Source organism: Ixodes scapularis, unplaced genomic scaffold (genome assembly GCF_016920785.2).
Source record: "Ixodes scapularis isolate PalLabHiFi unplaced genomic scaffold, ASM1692078v2 PGA_scaffold11__112_contigs__length_91849675, whole genome shotgun sequence".
Classification (NCBI taxonomy): domain Eukaryota; kingdom Metazoa; phylum Arthropoda; class Arachnida; order Ixodida; family Ixodidae; genus Ixodes; species Ixodes scapularis.
Genome location: NW_024609837.1, coordinates 91721461 through 91737183, shown reverse-complemented (window position 1 = coordinate 91737183; position 15723 = coordinate 91721461). Strand labels below are relative to the sequence as shown.

At 46.6% G+C, this 15723-nt stretch overlaps 1 protein-coding gene across 1 annotated transcript in view; it reads right to left on the bottom strand.

Annotated features, from left to right (window-relative positions):
* The window catches only part of LOC8034328 (advillin), a 44729-nt gene that overhangs the window by 10340 nt on the left and 18666 nt on the right, over positions 1 to 15723 (bottom strand). The window contains exons 15-20 of the mRNA XM_029990848.4: positions 12283 to 12420; positions 10841 to 10927; positions 10437 to 10508; positions 8828 to 9117; positions 5479 to 5572; positions 1945 to 2148 (exon numbers count right to left, since the gene is read on the bottom strand). Coding sequence (XP_029846708.2) covers positions 1945 to 2148; positions 5479 to 5572; positions 8828 to 9117; positions 10437 to 10508; positions 10841 to 10927; positions 12283 to 12420 — 885 coding nt within the window. The remainder of the gene's footprint in view (positions 1 to 1944; positions 2149 to 5478; positions 5573 to 8827; positions 9118 to 10436; positions 10509 to 10840; positions 10928 to 12282; positions 12421 to 15723) is intronic.

Here is a 15723-nt window from a genome sequence, read left to right as displayed (position 1 = left end):
AAGAAAAAGCGAGATGGATGGCGTTTTGCATTTTCTCGATGGGTGAACCAGCGAAGGCAAGATAGGAAGTTTATCGTGTACAGAAAACAAACACACACCGGATGCTACCTCGATTTTGACTCCAACCACCCAACAAGTCATAAGGCGTCAGTGGTTTTGACACTCCTGCGTAGGGCAACAACCATCTGCTCGTTGGAAACCATTAAAAGGAAGGAGATAGAGACCATAATTGTAGACCTTAAGAAAAATGGCAACTCTAGTAGCTTCATCGAACGCATCGCCAGATGCCAAGGTCTCGCCAGACAAAAGCAGAAGCCACTAGAAGGAAGGCAGCCCTATCAAGTCGTGCACATCAGCGTCCCCTACGTAAAGGAGACCAGCGAAGCGCTGGCACGAATACTGGGAAAAGGAGGAATTTTGGTGTCCCACAAGCCTGCGATTACACTGAAAAGGTTCGGGCCAAGACCCAAAGATTGTCTACCAAAGGAAAGAGCACAGGGTGCGGTTCACACCATTCCGCGTGAAGAGTGCCCCGCAACCTACATCGGCGAGACAAAGAACTTTCCGGAGCGACTCCGCCAACACAAGAACGACGTGCAGAAGTTCGACAGTGAGCATCGCACCACTGTCGAACGTTGCGATACCTTAGACCATCGCATTGAATTTGCGAACGCGCACGTGATTGATGCCGAGCCAAATATCCGAAGAAGTCTTATCTTGGAGTCATGGCAAATCCAGCATACACCAGGAAACCTAAACAGGTCTCTGGGCGCCTTGCCCTCTTTGCACGCGCATGACCTCCGTGACCTGATAAGGAATCTAAAGAGATGATTGTCTCCATAACCAAAAAGCTGATTTTTAAATTTTTACAATTTTTAGTTTTTGTTTTGAAGACGAAGAGGTTAGGAGCTGCTGCTGCTCCACGTGCTTTCAGTCGCCATTGAAGAAGAAACCAACCTGGTTTCGAAACATCGGGTTTCCTTTCGAGATTTGGTTAGAGCTACTTTTTTCGGACTTTAGGTAATTCTCACTGAACCAGGCAGATTTCTGCCGAATATGTTTATCTTCAAATCAAAAGTAGGAAGCCCGCACTGGAGGCCCAACAGCAGAAACTTCCGTTCTCATCTTGCCAGTGCCTATAGTGTTGAGTCAGTGCCTCGCTTCACGCGAGAAGTGGCTGTTAGCCCTTTGACAGTCCCTGCCATACGTGTACGGCTGCGTTTACGTATTTGGAAGTGCCAGCCTGAATGCGAAAACCGTGTGCACTGCGGGAAGTATTGCTATTTGTTACATGTCTCTGGCAAACTATAGACGTCGTATTTGCACGTTTCACTTTGCTGGGGCCACTTAGGTAATAGTTTTAAAGTTTAACGGGGCAATCTATAGTTTCGAAATGGGATGCTCCGCGCAAGTGACACACTCGAGATGGTCGCTTCGCGTGTTGGCTGCTCCGGTGGTAGTGGCAATCGGAGCACCTGCTCTTACAATTCAGATTTTCAAACACTTTTCGGAAACAAATTTGCAGAGGGCTACTCGCTGAGACGAAACCAATTAGAAAAAAAGGGGCAACTTTTCGCCTTCGATATTTCCACATGACGCTTCTAAAGCTGAACGGCTTGCAAAAATTATGACAACTGAGAAAAGTCCCGTGCATTGACCCTTTCTTTCTACCATTCCCCTAGAAGCGGACCCGACCGCCGTAAAACACACTTTTGTAGAAAAAACTTGACCGTTAAGGGCAGGCACGTATCCAGGATTTTATTTCGGGGGGGGGGGGGGGGGGGGGGGGGGGGGGGCCGCCCATGACAAAATGATGTATGAGGGGGAGGGGGGGAGAGGAGGTCCCAGCAAAAACAAAGATTTCGGGGGGGGGGGGGGGCCGGGCCCCATGGGCTACCCCCCTGGCTACGTGCCTGATCAAGGGGTCACTGAAACATGCCCTACCTCTGCGGCGTGGTTAGCGAGCTTGGCGAGCTCCTTGCCAGCATCCTTTCCGATCCAAAGAAAGATGGAGTGCCAGGCGTCCAGCAGCATCACCTCATCCTCCACCAGGTCGCACTGGTTAAAGTCCACCACCTCCCGGGGTGCCAGGCGCCCCACGCGGTCGCGTAGGTGGAACAGGCGGGCTGCGCGCGTGCCAGTGTCTTCCTGCAACCGGCGATGGGGGTTCTGGTCGGGGTGCTCGAAAACTTAATGACCCTTAAAGAGACACTCAACTTTAAAAATACATTTTTTTAAGCGCCTGAATTACAGTAACAATTGCACAGATAGAAATTGGGGGAGAGGATTCTGTCCGTATAATCGTAATATTAATTTACAAAGATTTTTTCCAAAAGGTCGCAAAGATTGTATGGCAAATCGCTGGGCAATTGTGTTGCATACATACAACTATCTAGCATCACAAATGTTTATATTGTCATTTAGTAGCATGTCTAGCCTGTTCAGCCAGACGCCTACATTTGTTGCGCTCTTCATCGGATAATTTAGGCGGGCCATGAAACAATTTTTTTTTTTTTTTTTTTTTAGCTTTATTCCTCAACTCACAAATCGTGCATTGTACTAAACATTTCAAGAAAACGTACAGGAGGTAGTCCCTCTTGCTCGGACCCTCGTTTGTGTACCGGGACACAGCCATTCTCCTCCTAGAAGATTAGCCTGTTGCTCAAAACTCAAACAAAAGTTGCTTTCCCCACTATGTTCATCATAAAGCTGACAGTGCTGTGGAAGCTATGTGCTTGTTAGGCCGGCCACACTTTTGCCACGTGATCACGCTCCCTCGCGCATACAAACATGCAGAGAATGAGGTCAGGTGATGAAAGGGAGGTGGCTGATTGGTCCGCCAAGCACATAGCTTCCACCACACTGTCAGCTTAGGGGTGAAGGGAATAAATGAGGTCGGGTGTCGTGCGATGTGCGTTTGGGCCAGGTGTCGCGCCTTGGGTACCGCGGATGTATCGCAGTGAAAAGGCAGGGAGGGAGCTTTCGAAGGGAAGGAGGTACGAAATAGTCCGGTGTGTTTTTAAATTTCCCTTTGATGCGTGGTATGTGTACACTTGAAATGATAAACCTGGTGATCTTCCAGAACCTTCTGACCCACTCCTACCTTACCCCCCCTCCCCACTCGACCCCTGCTCACATGACATCCCCGTTAACCAATCACCATTGAGCACTTCACTCCTCCTCTCCCACCCAACAACCAATCAGTGTCGAGCCTTGCGACCACGCTTTTATCCAGGCTTTACTTTTGGGCTTTACAAAATGCCGAACACCTAGCCAAAAGAATGCTTTGCATTGTTAAATGCACTGCACTACTACAGCGGAGCTGTTAAGGGCTAGGTTCCCCAGGGTCATGTCCGGTATGTCGACACAAACCTACCTGGACAGCCACCGCCATCTCTAAGCGACGGCGGCAAGCACAGAACCAGTATGGTTTCCGCCGTCGCTCGTAGATGGCGCCAACCTTTCCAGCTATAATAGAAGAATGGATAGTTGGGCGCGCTGGTGGGAATTCATTGTAGGAAACAGCACGAAAAACAGACGACGACGAAGAAGCCCACGGTGTATTGAGTAGAGCTCCGCTGGTCTTCCTTCTTCACGAGAGTGGAAAGGCTGTTTTTTTAGAAAACGTATGACATAAATCATCACAGTAAAACTAGAGTACTTCAAATCACGATGTAAATTCTGCTTAAAACCACAATTAAAACTATTTACATTGCGAGACATATTTTTAGTTTGAGGCGATTTCAACATCCTTTTATGCAAGCTGTTTTTTTTTTTTTTTTTTTTTTTTTTTTTTCAGGTTGTAATGAATTGGGCAAAAGGACCAAAGTGATGAAAAATCTTTTAGTAGATACATAGTACTCCAGCTAATTCTCTACATAATCATCACAAAGATTTAGGTAGTTATGTATTTATGGCACAAGCTTTTGAATAGCCCTCCCAAAGAAAATTGTCGCCCGGGTTCCCAGTCACTCATCATCACGCATTGAAAAGACTGTCAGTTGCCACAGACATTCTTTCCTGACCCCCATCATCAAGGACATCTCTCCGTCCTTTCAAAAGAGTCATGCAGTTTCCTTCATATACACTGCACAAACGTGAGGAGCAACGGTCTGACTGATGCACAATGGAATGACTAAGAACCCCGGCAGCAACCCTCTTTGGGGAGGGCATATAAAAGTTTGTGTTGCATCACAATAAGTGCCTTTGTAATTGAAAGGTTTTTTAACACTTTCATCAGATTGAAATAATAAAAGGTTTTTCATCCCTTTCGTTTTTTGTACCTGCGGTTCATCAGAACTTAAAAAAAACACTTCTTTCTATACATGCATTCTGGCTATAGAAGCATATTTTGGAATTGCTCACATGACTCTTGTCAGTGGTTCTAATAATGGCTTTGACAGATGCTATAGAATAACTTTGACACACAGAAAAAAGCTTAGTAACACTTCGACTAGGTCTGGCATGTGACTTGTTCTATTACTCCCAAATTACTCTCCGGGGGTGTACGCTTAAAGGGACACTGACAACCCAAAGGTTGTATTTATTTTTTTGTTGTCTAAAACGATGCAAGTTACAGTCATGGACACAAAAAAAAATACCTTAACGCCAAAACAATTTTTCCAAGCGTGCACGTGCCTTTTTATTTTTGGTGCCCTTCTCTCCCACCCCTTACCTCCTCGCTTCTTTTAATTTGTGGCCTCAAATATTATAAAATTTAGAAGCTTTGTGAGCGACATTTCTATAACATTTATTGACGGCATTCAAAAAACAGTTTTTTAACGCGATTAAGAACGCACTTTGACCCTTCTTTTTTAAATATTGAAAATCGGAGTCCAATGTGATGTCGCCTCCTGGCTTTTTATCCTCCCTCAGAAAACATGGCGGCGTTCGACGCATGCATGTGGCAGAGGATAATCGGTGAGTCGGGGAATCGGAAGAAGTGGTCATTTTAGGTGCTCAACGACCTCTCAGACTTTGAAAAGGAAATCATACTAAGCAGTCAAAACAACTGGGTTTTGTGTCTGTGTGTCGCTTACAAAAGTCCACTGCACATTCTTTTTGACCTCACACCGTTTCATAGAATTTGAGATCGCTGAGAGGGCCCTAAAACAACTTCAAACTTGAAAGTCTAACATCGTCTGCTTGCAGCTATAGGCGGGACGCACGGAGAAAGCCGGTTGTTTGCGGAACGCCGGCAAACACGACACTTCGGCTTGCAGCGCCAGCGGCAGTTCGGTGGCGTCAGAGAAACTCAACTAGCAGGACGGCTCAATATTTGACGTCGCTGCACTGGCGCAGATCGCGCAGGAACTTCAGATTACGAATTCAGAAATTGTTTTTTTACTTCGCAAATACTGAATTCCCAAATTTCGCATTTTAAGGATAATGTCCAGGCATTGTTTTGAATCGTTTCGAATAATAATAAAAAAATGTTTTGATGTGTGAGTGCCCCTTTAAAGTAGCTAAGGGACTTGCCTGTATCTGTTTTTCGTTGGTGTAGTCTAGCCGACCTCCAATGGCGTTCCAAAACTCCTGCTTCTCCTGGCCCTCGGAAACCAGGACCATCTCCCTGGAAGTATATTGAAAAAGAGACGGCAAACATAATAGTTTTCTCCGGTCACAAGTTAACTCTCGTATATTCTGTTTTGTTCAATCAGTGCATTGTTATACAATCACAAATAATTTCTTCAATTCGCCTCAAGATCGAACCGTGGCGCCACCGTGCGGCCGAAACTGGAAACACACGAAAGCGGGGATACCGCCGTGCGTCGTCTGCTACGGGCGCACGTTCAAAAGCATGGATCTCGACGACGCAAGCGCATTTCCAGCTGAGCTGAGCCCTCCTCATTAAATGCTTGTTATTTTCGTTGCCGTTTCTTCCTACTAAAGGTGGTGTTGTATCGTTTCAGGTGCGTGAAAAGTCAGCAAAGCAATTATTATTAAGTCGGAAGCTTCCATAATCGTAGTGTTGTGGTTTGTATGCAACCGCGGGTCCCACATATTTTTGTTATCTCCCACAAACCATAACTTTTATAAAACATTGAGCGTTGATTGAGCTATGGTTCGATTAAAAAATTAACTCGACTGATCGATGCACTTTAATCGATTAATCACTTGATAAATGCGTTAGTTAATTTTTCACCGGTCATACTGCATGAAAAATGTTAAAACTAACATGTTTTTTTTTTACTATTTTTACTCTGTAACAAAAGTCATATTGCATCCCCATTTAAAACTTCATGTTGTGACGTCTACAGAAATATGAAGGGAAGTCCTTTTAAAGTTATTATTTAAACAGTATAATCATTCTCGATGACAATCACAAGCATACTGAAGTGGTTTACCCGTGTCCTAAAAGAAAGAGACACGTCAGAAATGTTAAAGCAGGCATTTTTTTTTTTACTTGTTGCTGTTTTCTCTAGCACAAGACTCCGATTAAACGGCAAAAATATATATTGCACCTAAAGCATCACTCGAATGTAATCTGAAGGTTAATCGATGAACTGCCCAGTCCCAATATACGTGTAGGTGAGGGCAGAGGGTGATCGGAAAGTTTCGTGAGAGTCGCTAGCTCTCATCAGTAAAAGAGTGTCGCTGCGGGCAATGCTGTCTGTGTCGTGGTGCGGGTCGTTTGTTGAAATTGCAGAGTATACAATGTTTGAGTTGAAGATTATTTATCCATCAATTTATAATATTAGCCTTTTGACATCTGCGGCCCTCTCCAAGAAAATTGTAGCAGGTGAACCCACACTACCGAGAAAGTCATCTAATAACACGCAGGCTAGTTCGTTGCTCGGTCACACTCATTTGTTCCACTCGCGGCAGACATATTAGAATAGTTTGTTTCACTTGTTTCAGTTGTCCTGCCAAAGAACAGTTTCCGGATCGCAACAGGCACTCTCTCTTCATCGCAACGCAGTAGAATTATCCCGACTCCGAAAAACTTACTCACACAATGGCACTGTAAAGGGAAACATTGGCTGCAGCGGAACTCAATTGCACAATAATTTCCAATACAGCACTAACTTTTCTTCAAGCTAGATATTTATATTACTGCAAAAGCTAAAAGTTAAAAAAAATGCATCGAACCTGCGATTTCACAGCCCACAGAACTAGAATTATGTTATCCGGGCTGGAATTTATTGTTTTGTTGAATTCCTACGCTGGTAAACCGATACATCTATTTAAAAAAAAAAAAGAAATTTAACATAAATTGTACAGTTCCCCCAGGCATCCGTCGTGAGGATCCATGCTTCCCAACGTCTGCCTAGAGCAGACGACGCGTCCACATGAGCGGTTATTTAAATTTAGGCCGTACGCTGGTATCACGATTTGATCTTCACTAAAGCACCGAACAGTACGGCACCGTTTTCCGCTAAAATTATTTTCCACTGATAGTATGCGACAAAATAAACGGAAGAATCTACACCGTCTGGCGCGCGAACGTGGAGAGTCTATGGGGCGACCCTGCGTCTATCCTCACTTTGATGATGATGATAGCACGACAGTAGCGCCGCCTCTAGGTCGATCTCGAGGCCAATAGCTAAGGGCCAACCCCCCCCCCCCCCCCCCCCCCCCCCCAAAATGTTTTTCTTTTTCGAGGCATGCTGGATCATTATGAACACCAATTTTGCTCCTCTAGAAATACATCTGCAAACTTCTTACAATCTTAGCAGCGCCGATTTTAAAAACGGATTTGTTTTTATGGCCCCCGCACGACACAAACACACATTCTGGAAATCGTAGCCCTCACCTGTCGCCACAAAAAAAAGCGTCAGCCGACGCTGTACCTCTTTTTATTGCGTAACCCGAAGAACTGCAATCTGCCACTGGTGCACGTACATGTTATTTTCTGGCCGGTGGCTGGTGCTTGAGTGCAAAAAGATGCTCAAAGCGCGACACATTTCACATACGTCTCCAGATTCTAGGCACCACAACTATGGTGCCTGGAGTGCGTCTCCGACTCGCGAGTCTACGTCCTCCTCAAAAGTGGTCCCTCCATTTCCACCGGATGGTGTTGTACTCGTGTCGTGCTGTTGCCCGCCGCAACACCTGCAGCGGCACGGTGACAGAGCTGGATATAGCAGATACACATTCTGCTGTAGATTGCTCTCTATGGAAACTTGGGGCAACCACGAGTTGACACGCCGCATCGACGGCGACACTTGTCATCGCTCGTACCGATCGTCACAACTTCTACAACCAATCGCCGGGACCGCAACGTCTGACAGTGTGACACGTTGGTTTTAAGACCACTTTAGACACACGGCTAGCTCGGGACGCCAAACGCACCGGGGGAAGACATGTCCCGTACTCGGAGACGACGTCTTCTGGCGTCTGAGAAGGGCAGACCGTGCATGCAGAGCTGCGATCGGTGCTCAAGGAGCGCGAGCGCGCGGGTTGTTGGCCCCGAGTATATAAAACCGAGTTGACGCCGCTAATACACTGTACCAAAGACAGTCTGCAGATGCAGTCTGAAGCGTGCTTCTTCCTCGTACAACAGCCCCGTGACGCTGGTCACGTAAAAGTCGTCTGCAGACACGTTTGAAGCAGACGTGCTGTGGACGTGCTCGAGGGGCGTTTGCGGCGGACTTAACGTGCTATCCTGCCCATGCATTTAAAGTGGTCCCAAAGTGGCAAAAAATGACATCCCAAAAGCCAGATTTGTTTCGCCGTCGGATGTCACAATCCCGGCAGTTGGGCGTAGAAGTTCTGGAGAAAAAAAAGCGGGAAACGACGCAAAGCGGTGATTGCACGTCGGGGATGCATTGCAGGAACCGTACCCGAGCTAACCTACAACCGTGACGGAACCACGTCAACTTACATTCCCGACCCAGTGGCGATCTTCTTGGCCATCTCGCGCTCGTCGCCGGTGCTCTTGCGGCCCGCCCAGACGTAGACGACTCCTCCGCCGCCAGACAACAGGAACACGTCGCCCGAGTTGAGGGAGGCGGCGGTGCACGGTACCTGCACCGCCTTGGTGTTGTGCTGGGTGGTGCCGTGCACTCGCAGGAGGTACACGCGCGGGAAGTTGTGAACGCCCCCGTTGTGGTCTGCGGCGACGCCGTTGCCGTTGGTCACCACGCTGCCGCCGTTGATGCCTTCATCCGCCGCCTGCCGTCCGCCACGTTTGTCGGGTCACGGGAAAGGGGCGGGGACGCCGTTTGTAAAGCAATGTGGAGTCCAGATTCATCCGCTTTCTTTGCTGGGTTGCGATGACGTCAAAACGCCATGCTCCGACTGGCTATGATCAAAGGACAGCGGGTAGACCTCGAGGCAGTTTGGTTCGAGGTCTACCTACTGTCCTTCGATCAGAGCCGATCGGAGCTTGGCGATCCCCAAAAGTAGCGGACGAACATGCGCCTCGCATTGTTCTCTCGTCGTAACCAGTCGCAAGCTGTTGCGGCACAGTCAATTGCACTCAAATGCAAACATGTAAACTACCACAGTTGGCATATATATCTTAATGTTTTTTTTTTTGTAATTTATCCACGTCACTAGTCCCGTCTGAAAGACCGCAGAGAGAGGCATGCTCGACAGAGTTGTTGCATGCGGCCCTACAGTCACGGAGGATCTGAGAACATTGGGGAGGAGCTTGAGTTGGTCCCGCCTGCATCACAAGCTTCCTACCTTCGTTTTCTGCACCTCGAGCATGCGCGTACATTCAAAGCCCTGCTATTCTCATACTGTCAAGTACAGGTCATTCTCGACGTACAACTTAATATCAAATCGTTTCGTGGCCTAATGTTAAATTTCTTATAATTTCGGGTCATTCGCGAGCCTCGAGATTTGTAGTTTAACTCCGCTTTATTTTTATTTTTGAAAAGAAAAAAAACAAACAATGCAGTTCCCTTTGGTGTCACCTGGGAAGACCATGTATCAAATGTTATAACATAGTTCTGTCTACATGTTTCTTAAACGGTCTGACAAACTTTGGAACGTGCCAAGTTGTCGAAGTCTGGCGGCTCTAGCGGGCGAATTGGGCCACGACCAACGGCACAGTCGAGACTACAGTGTTGGCGTAACCAACATGAAGCTAAACGTCATTGCCTTTTATTAGTGCTTTTTAATGTATCACCGATAAACCCCAAAATGTTCGGAATTAAGCGGGGTTGTCCCTTAGGAACGAGCTAGCTCATAGTGCTACAAATCCTGGCAAACACGTTATAGTCAGCTCGTTTATGGCGAAACCCCTAGTTACGAGTTAGCGCTCTGTCCCATCCCGTCGTTCTTCCCGTCTTTACGTTTGCGCCATTTTACCTTGGTATGTTCCACTTCTAGTTAGTGTAATGCATAAACCTTGTTAGCAGTTGCGGTTGCATTGGACTGCTGTCGGTAAATTCGTTCAGCCTCACACTCATTTAGGCACCATTAAATAATTGTATCGGTCCATCGCATTACAATTAGAAAGTCTGCAGGCTACCGAATCATACCTCGAACACGATCATCTGTCCCGAAAAGATGGTCATGAAGTGGGGCGTCTCTTTTCCCTGAACGAGCCGTACCTGCCAAAAAAGAACCAGACACGAGAATATTTGGTGATGTCCGCATCACTTCACGTGAACCACACTCTGCTTCATACTAAGTCCAACTGCAGGCAGCGCTACCATATCCGACAGAACTAATCGAGCAGCATCAAAGGTGCGTCATCGCAGCACTCACCGTCTTTGTGCGTTCGCTATCGCTGGCACAACCAATCGCGCATAATGATGGCAATCCCACAAAAAGACGACGAGCACCGTGACGATGCACTTTTGTCGCTGCTCCATCGGTTCCATCGGGTCGTAGCGTCGGTGGCAGTCGAACCAAGGGGGTACGAACAAAGAAGTCCTCTCACCAAAACGGACTGGCCGTTGAAACGATCGTCCAGCTCTCGAGCTTTGAGCGCTGCCGTCCGCTTGTCGTCCGTCGATGCGTTTTGACCCTGCAGGGAGAGACTTCTGAGAAAGTGCGTGCAGAGTTCTAGGAGGGCTCTAGAAATTAAATCTAGATTCTGACACGCTAGATACGACAGGGTGTCTCGCTTTCCGGCAACCTGCAGACCGTTTTTTCGTGGTGGCTGCCATGTTGAATTTCAACGTAGCTGATGGTTAGTGCAAAACAGCAAATCACTTCTTTATTTTTTGCGAATTGGAAAGCACCAGAATTCAAAGCGTTTGTGCCAATAGTTCTATTTTTTTCGTGGCTATATTTTTCCATTTGCAGTTATGCTTAAACTATCTACTTTATGTGTTGTCGCCCAACCCAGCTACGTTATGTTTCAACGTGGCGACCGTCGCACAAAAAAAGTCTATGTTGCCATTGTCAGACTTGCCATCATCAATAGAGCCGCAAACTCGAGCCGAGTCTTATGCAAAACGTAAGACTCGCAGGAAGCGTACAAGTTTCGAAAAGGGGCCAAAGGGGGCAGTGGTGACAAACTGCCAGTGATCGATCACCCACACTAATATGAGCATTCCATAGGATTCCAGCAAGTGTGCACCTCCACATTTTGTCGTTACAGTCGAACCTCGATTTATGGAAACCCGATTTTACGAATTTCCCGATTTAACAAACAAATTCGGATTCCCCGCGCAGCCTATGCGCGAGGTCTACCTTCCTCGATTTTACGAAGTTCCCGATTTCACGAAATAATTAGCGGGTCTCGGTGACCTCGTTAAATCGAGGTTCAACTGTATTTTGACTTCGGGTGAATACCTCTTACCGTAATGTTCCGAGAGATAGCCTGCCAAAGCCAGGTGAAGTATTGTCAGAGGTGCTAGGTTTTCAATTTTTGTTTAAATAATTAAGAATAAAAAAAAATGTTTTATGGTCATTTGTTTTTTTTATTGTTGTGTGGAAAAGCCACGCACAAAGTTTCTTTGTGGGGCAAATTGTATCTGAACCTGGTGAAACCCCAAATGCACGACCTGCTGGTGATATCACTAAAATCTCAAAATTCGTCTTTGGTCAAGCTTTTGGTAAAAATCTCGAGAACTAAAATCTGCCACAAAAATGGCCTTCAGTTACGTTCTGGTCAAGAGTTGGCCCAGTATGCATATATTCTTCAAATGTTACTGAACCATGGCCCTCCTTTGTTGTGCAATTTGAAACTAAATCACTCACCATAGCAATTGCTTTTCGTCTTGAGCAATTTTAGGTTCCTAAGTGTCTCTTAAAGGTGCATGCTGTTCGTCGGGGTGCCGTTTGCTCCCCCAAGACATTTAGCTTTCCCTTCGCTTTCAAGCACGTTTACTTTCAGCTCCTACACGGTGAAATAAATGGCGACTGTGCACTCACCAGCCAGTAGTAGACAATGCAGTCCTCCTTCGTGCCCGAGTCGTAGATATAGACGATGACGTAGCAGCCGTTCGAGAAGAACTTTCCGTGGTCTCTCAGCTCGACGGAAACCAGATTCAAGTTTCGGACCCGGAATACCTAAGAAATGGGAAAGTCATGTGCGAGTAATTGACCTGGCCACCCTTTCAAAGAAGTTGTAACGTCTTGACGGTAGTAGTAGTTGTGTTAAGGCAGTACCGAAACGAAATTCTAGCACCTGGCAACACCGCAGAAACACAAATTAGTTGTTAAAAAAAAATACCAAAACTCAATTTAAAACGAAAAATCCGTTTACCAGATTGCACCTGGTGGATATGTTCTCAACAATAGTTTGAATGTCATTACGTCTCTCTTCCCATCGAAGCAGCGCCGCTCCGCGGAAGTGTGGCGGCAAGTTGCATGCATGCGCTCCCTGTCAAACCTAGCCGAACCGGATTTCCCTTCTCTACTGCGCCTATTCAACTCCTGCAGAGAGAAGGGAGTATGAAGCGGAGGGGAGTAACTTTTCCAACTCCGCCGGCATCGCCAAAGCAGTCGCCGAGCATTTCGAATGGCTAGGTCGTAATGCGTCGATGCCACCTAGTGGCGAAGCTCCATGCCAGCCTCCCCGTAGCCTTGCCCGTGAAGGGAAACGTGATGTCACGAACGCACTGGATCTCTCGGGACACGTCACACTCTTTGACGACCGCTCTTCGAGCGTTCGCTGGAGTCTACCATTTGGAATGAAAAACGTAGCCATCTGTTTCAAAGCACTACAAATGTGCAGTTGTCAACTTTGTTGATTGTGTTTAGCTTATTTCTGGACGTGAGGGATATATTTCAATCTTAATTTCAGTATACCTTTAATAATTCTATTTTTGGAAATTCGTTGTTACTGGACTGCTTTTTCTAGGTTGGCCATGCAGTGATTTTTGTGCTTCCAGTAAATACCGCTTAGGATTAATCCTGAACGTTCACAACCTATTATTGAGATCCAACCGTCGTGCCCCTGGCGGCTAACCTGAGAACTCCACTTATGGGGACGACGTCAATAAATATTTGACTGTGTTTGTGTTGCGGCATTTGGCTGGGGGTGCACGTTCAATAATTGAATCACCAATTGAAAACGAGTCAAGCCTGATGCGGACATAGCATAAGTCATGCTCGTTCAGGGAAGATTTAAACAATTTGGTCTGCAGGCCTTGTGCTGCGTAAACACCCGAGTTCCGTGGGAAAACGAGCTGAACAGAGCACCTTCTATAGTTAAAGCTCCTCACCATTAAAACATGCATTAGTTTTTCTCTCCACGCAGAGGCAGTCGCATAAAAGAAAAGAAAAATGAGCAGTGTACACCCTTTCAACTTGCAGTCAGAACAGGTGGCCGTAGGATCTGGTGCCAATTACCATAAAAATCCTGAGCAAGTGCCCACTCAAAATTTGGAGATGATTATGTAAAAGTGGGGGTCCTTGGGTCATAAAGTATGGAAAGATGTGTCCTTCATGTACTTCCCAAATGTTAAAAAGTTGAGGGGGGGGCACTCATTGTGGGATGGGCAGAAGCTTGGTAGTTTACGGTACATGCCGCCAATGTTCATCGTAATCACACACGGTAATGGTTGGTAATGTATACAGGCACTAAACTTCTGACACTGTTAGCTTGTTGTTGATTACGGGCTTTATGGCGCAAGCCGGACACCGTTAGGGTTCACTATGGATCGTCTAGCTTTGCAAAGTAGAGGCTGAAAAAAAAATTGTAGAGCCCTAACACTTCACGTGAAGATGGAGGACTAGCGAAGCTGTTATCTTTACGACGTCTAGGATGATTCCTAGAGGACGACGTCTAGGACGACCTCAAGGACGACTTCTAGGACGACTTCTAGGACGACTTCAAGGACGGCTTCTAGGACGACCTCGAGGACGACGCCTAGGAGGACTTTTAGGATGATGCCTAGAGGACAGCCTTTCGGACAACCTCAAGGACGACTTCTAGGACGACCTCGAGAATGACTTCTAGGGTGACACCTAGAGGACAATCTCTCAGACGACTTCAAGGACAACTTCTAGGACGACCTCGAGGGCGACTTCTAGGATGACCTCAAAGACAACGTCTACGACCTCAAGGACGACGCCTAGGACGACCTGGAGGACGATGCCTAGAGATGATAACAAGGGATCAGGACCTCGCTATCTATAATGCCAAGGAAGGCTGACTAATGCTGGTTGCCCTCTCTTTTTGTTTCTATTTATTCATACTTGACCACTCTTTTTGTTTTTATTTATTCATACTTGACCCCTCTTTTTGTTTTTATTTATTCATACTTGACCCCTTTTTTTGTTTTATTTATTCATACTTACCATGACCAATCAGGAGTTTTCTGTCGACATGTGAGGACAGATTTCTTCCCAGATCCTAGCGTATAACAGCTTCGCTGTAAAAGTAGACCGCTTTTCTCCTCAAATTACGCCGCATTGTAGTAAAGGTGCAAGATGCAACTTAAGTCCATCCGTGCAACGTCGCTGCGAAGCAACAAAATGTACACTCTCTGTGACCCTTGCCTACGATAATACAGGAGAGAGGCGAATTTCTTTCTATAGCCGAGTCCTATGCACTGTTTCATGACAAATTGACGAACCGTGGAGGCTGCGGCCCGATGACCCAATAAGGGCTTCGAAGCAAGACACGTGGCAACAGTAAATGGTCGAGGCCACGGAGGACTCGTTATTGCCACAGCACGAGTGCCGTCTGCGACAAAAAGTAGTCCTAGGATTTTATTATTTTTTAATGGCAATTGAATTGCGCGATTGCATCTCTATCAACATTACGTTACGCGACACAAAAGAAAAACGAAGATGTGCTGCTTTTCAAAGATACTTAGTTTGGATCGGCTTTTTTCTGAGAACAACGTGGCTTTTAAACAATAGCAGCGTCTGTAATCGACCGATTCCGATCAAAATGTCGCCCTGGCATTAGCACCCCCCACAGGTTTGCGGGCAAATTGAGTGTATGGTTGTCTCATGAACGGTTCCCGAAGTGCTCGCTAGTCTAGCGGACGGCAGTGGTGTGGCGGTGGACATTCATCCAAAGTTGGTTGGTTTCACAGCAGACGACTTTTGGCCAGCAGACGACAGCCGGTTCCTCTGGGCCTCGCATCTGACGCAGTGACGCAAATACTCCCATGACGTATTGTTCTGTGCCTCGCCCCGACTCTCTCAGTGGATTGTGGGAGCCATGGCCTCCACAGTTGGCCAAGTTATCGTGAAACAGAGTATACTGTAAGCGACTTAATTTTCGCGGGCTCAAATTTTTGTGAATCGGGCCAAAGCTTAAAATTATTTCCGGGTACTAATTTTTGCGAACCGAGTGTAGCTTCTGTAGCGTTCACATATTGCCCGAATTGTTTGCGGAACATATTTTTCGCAAAT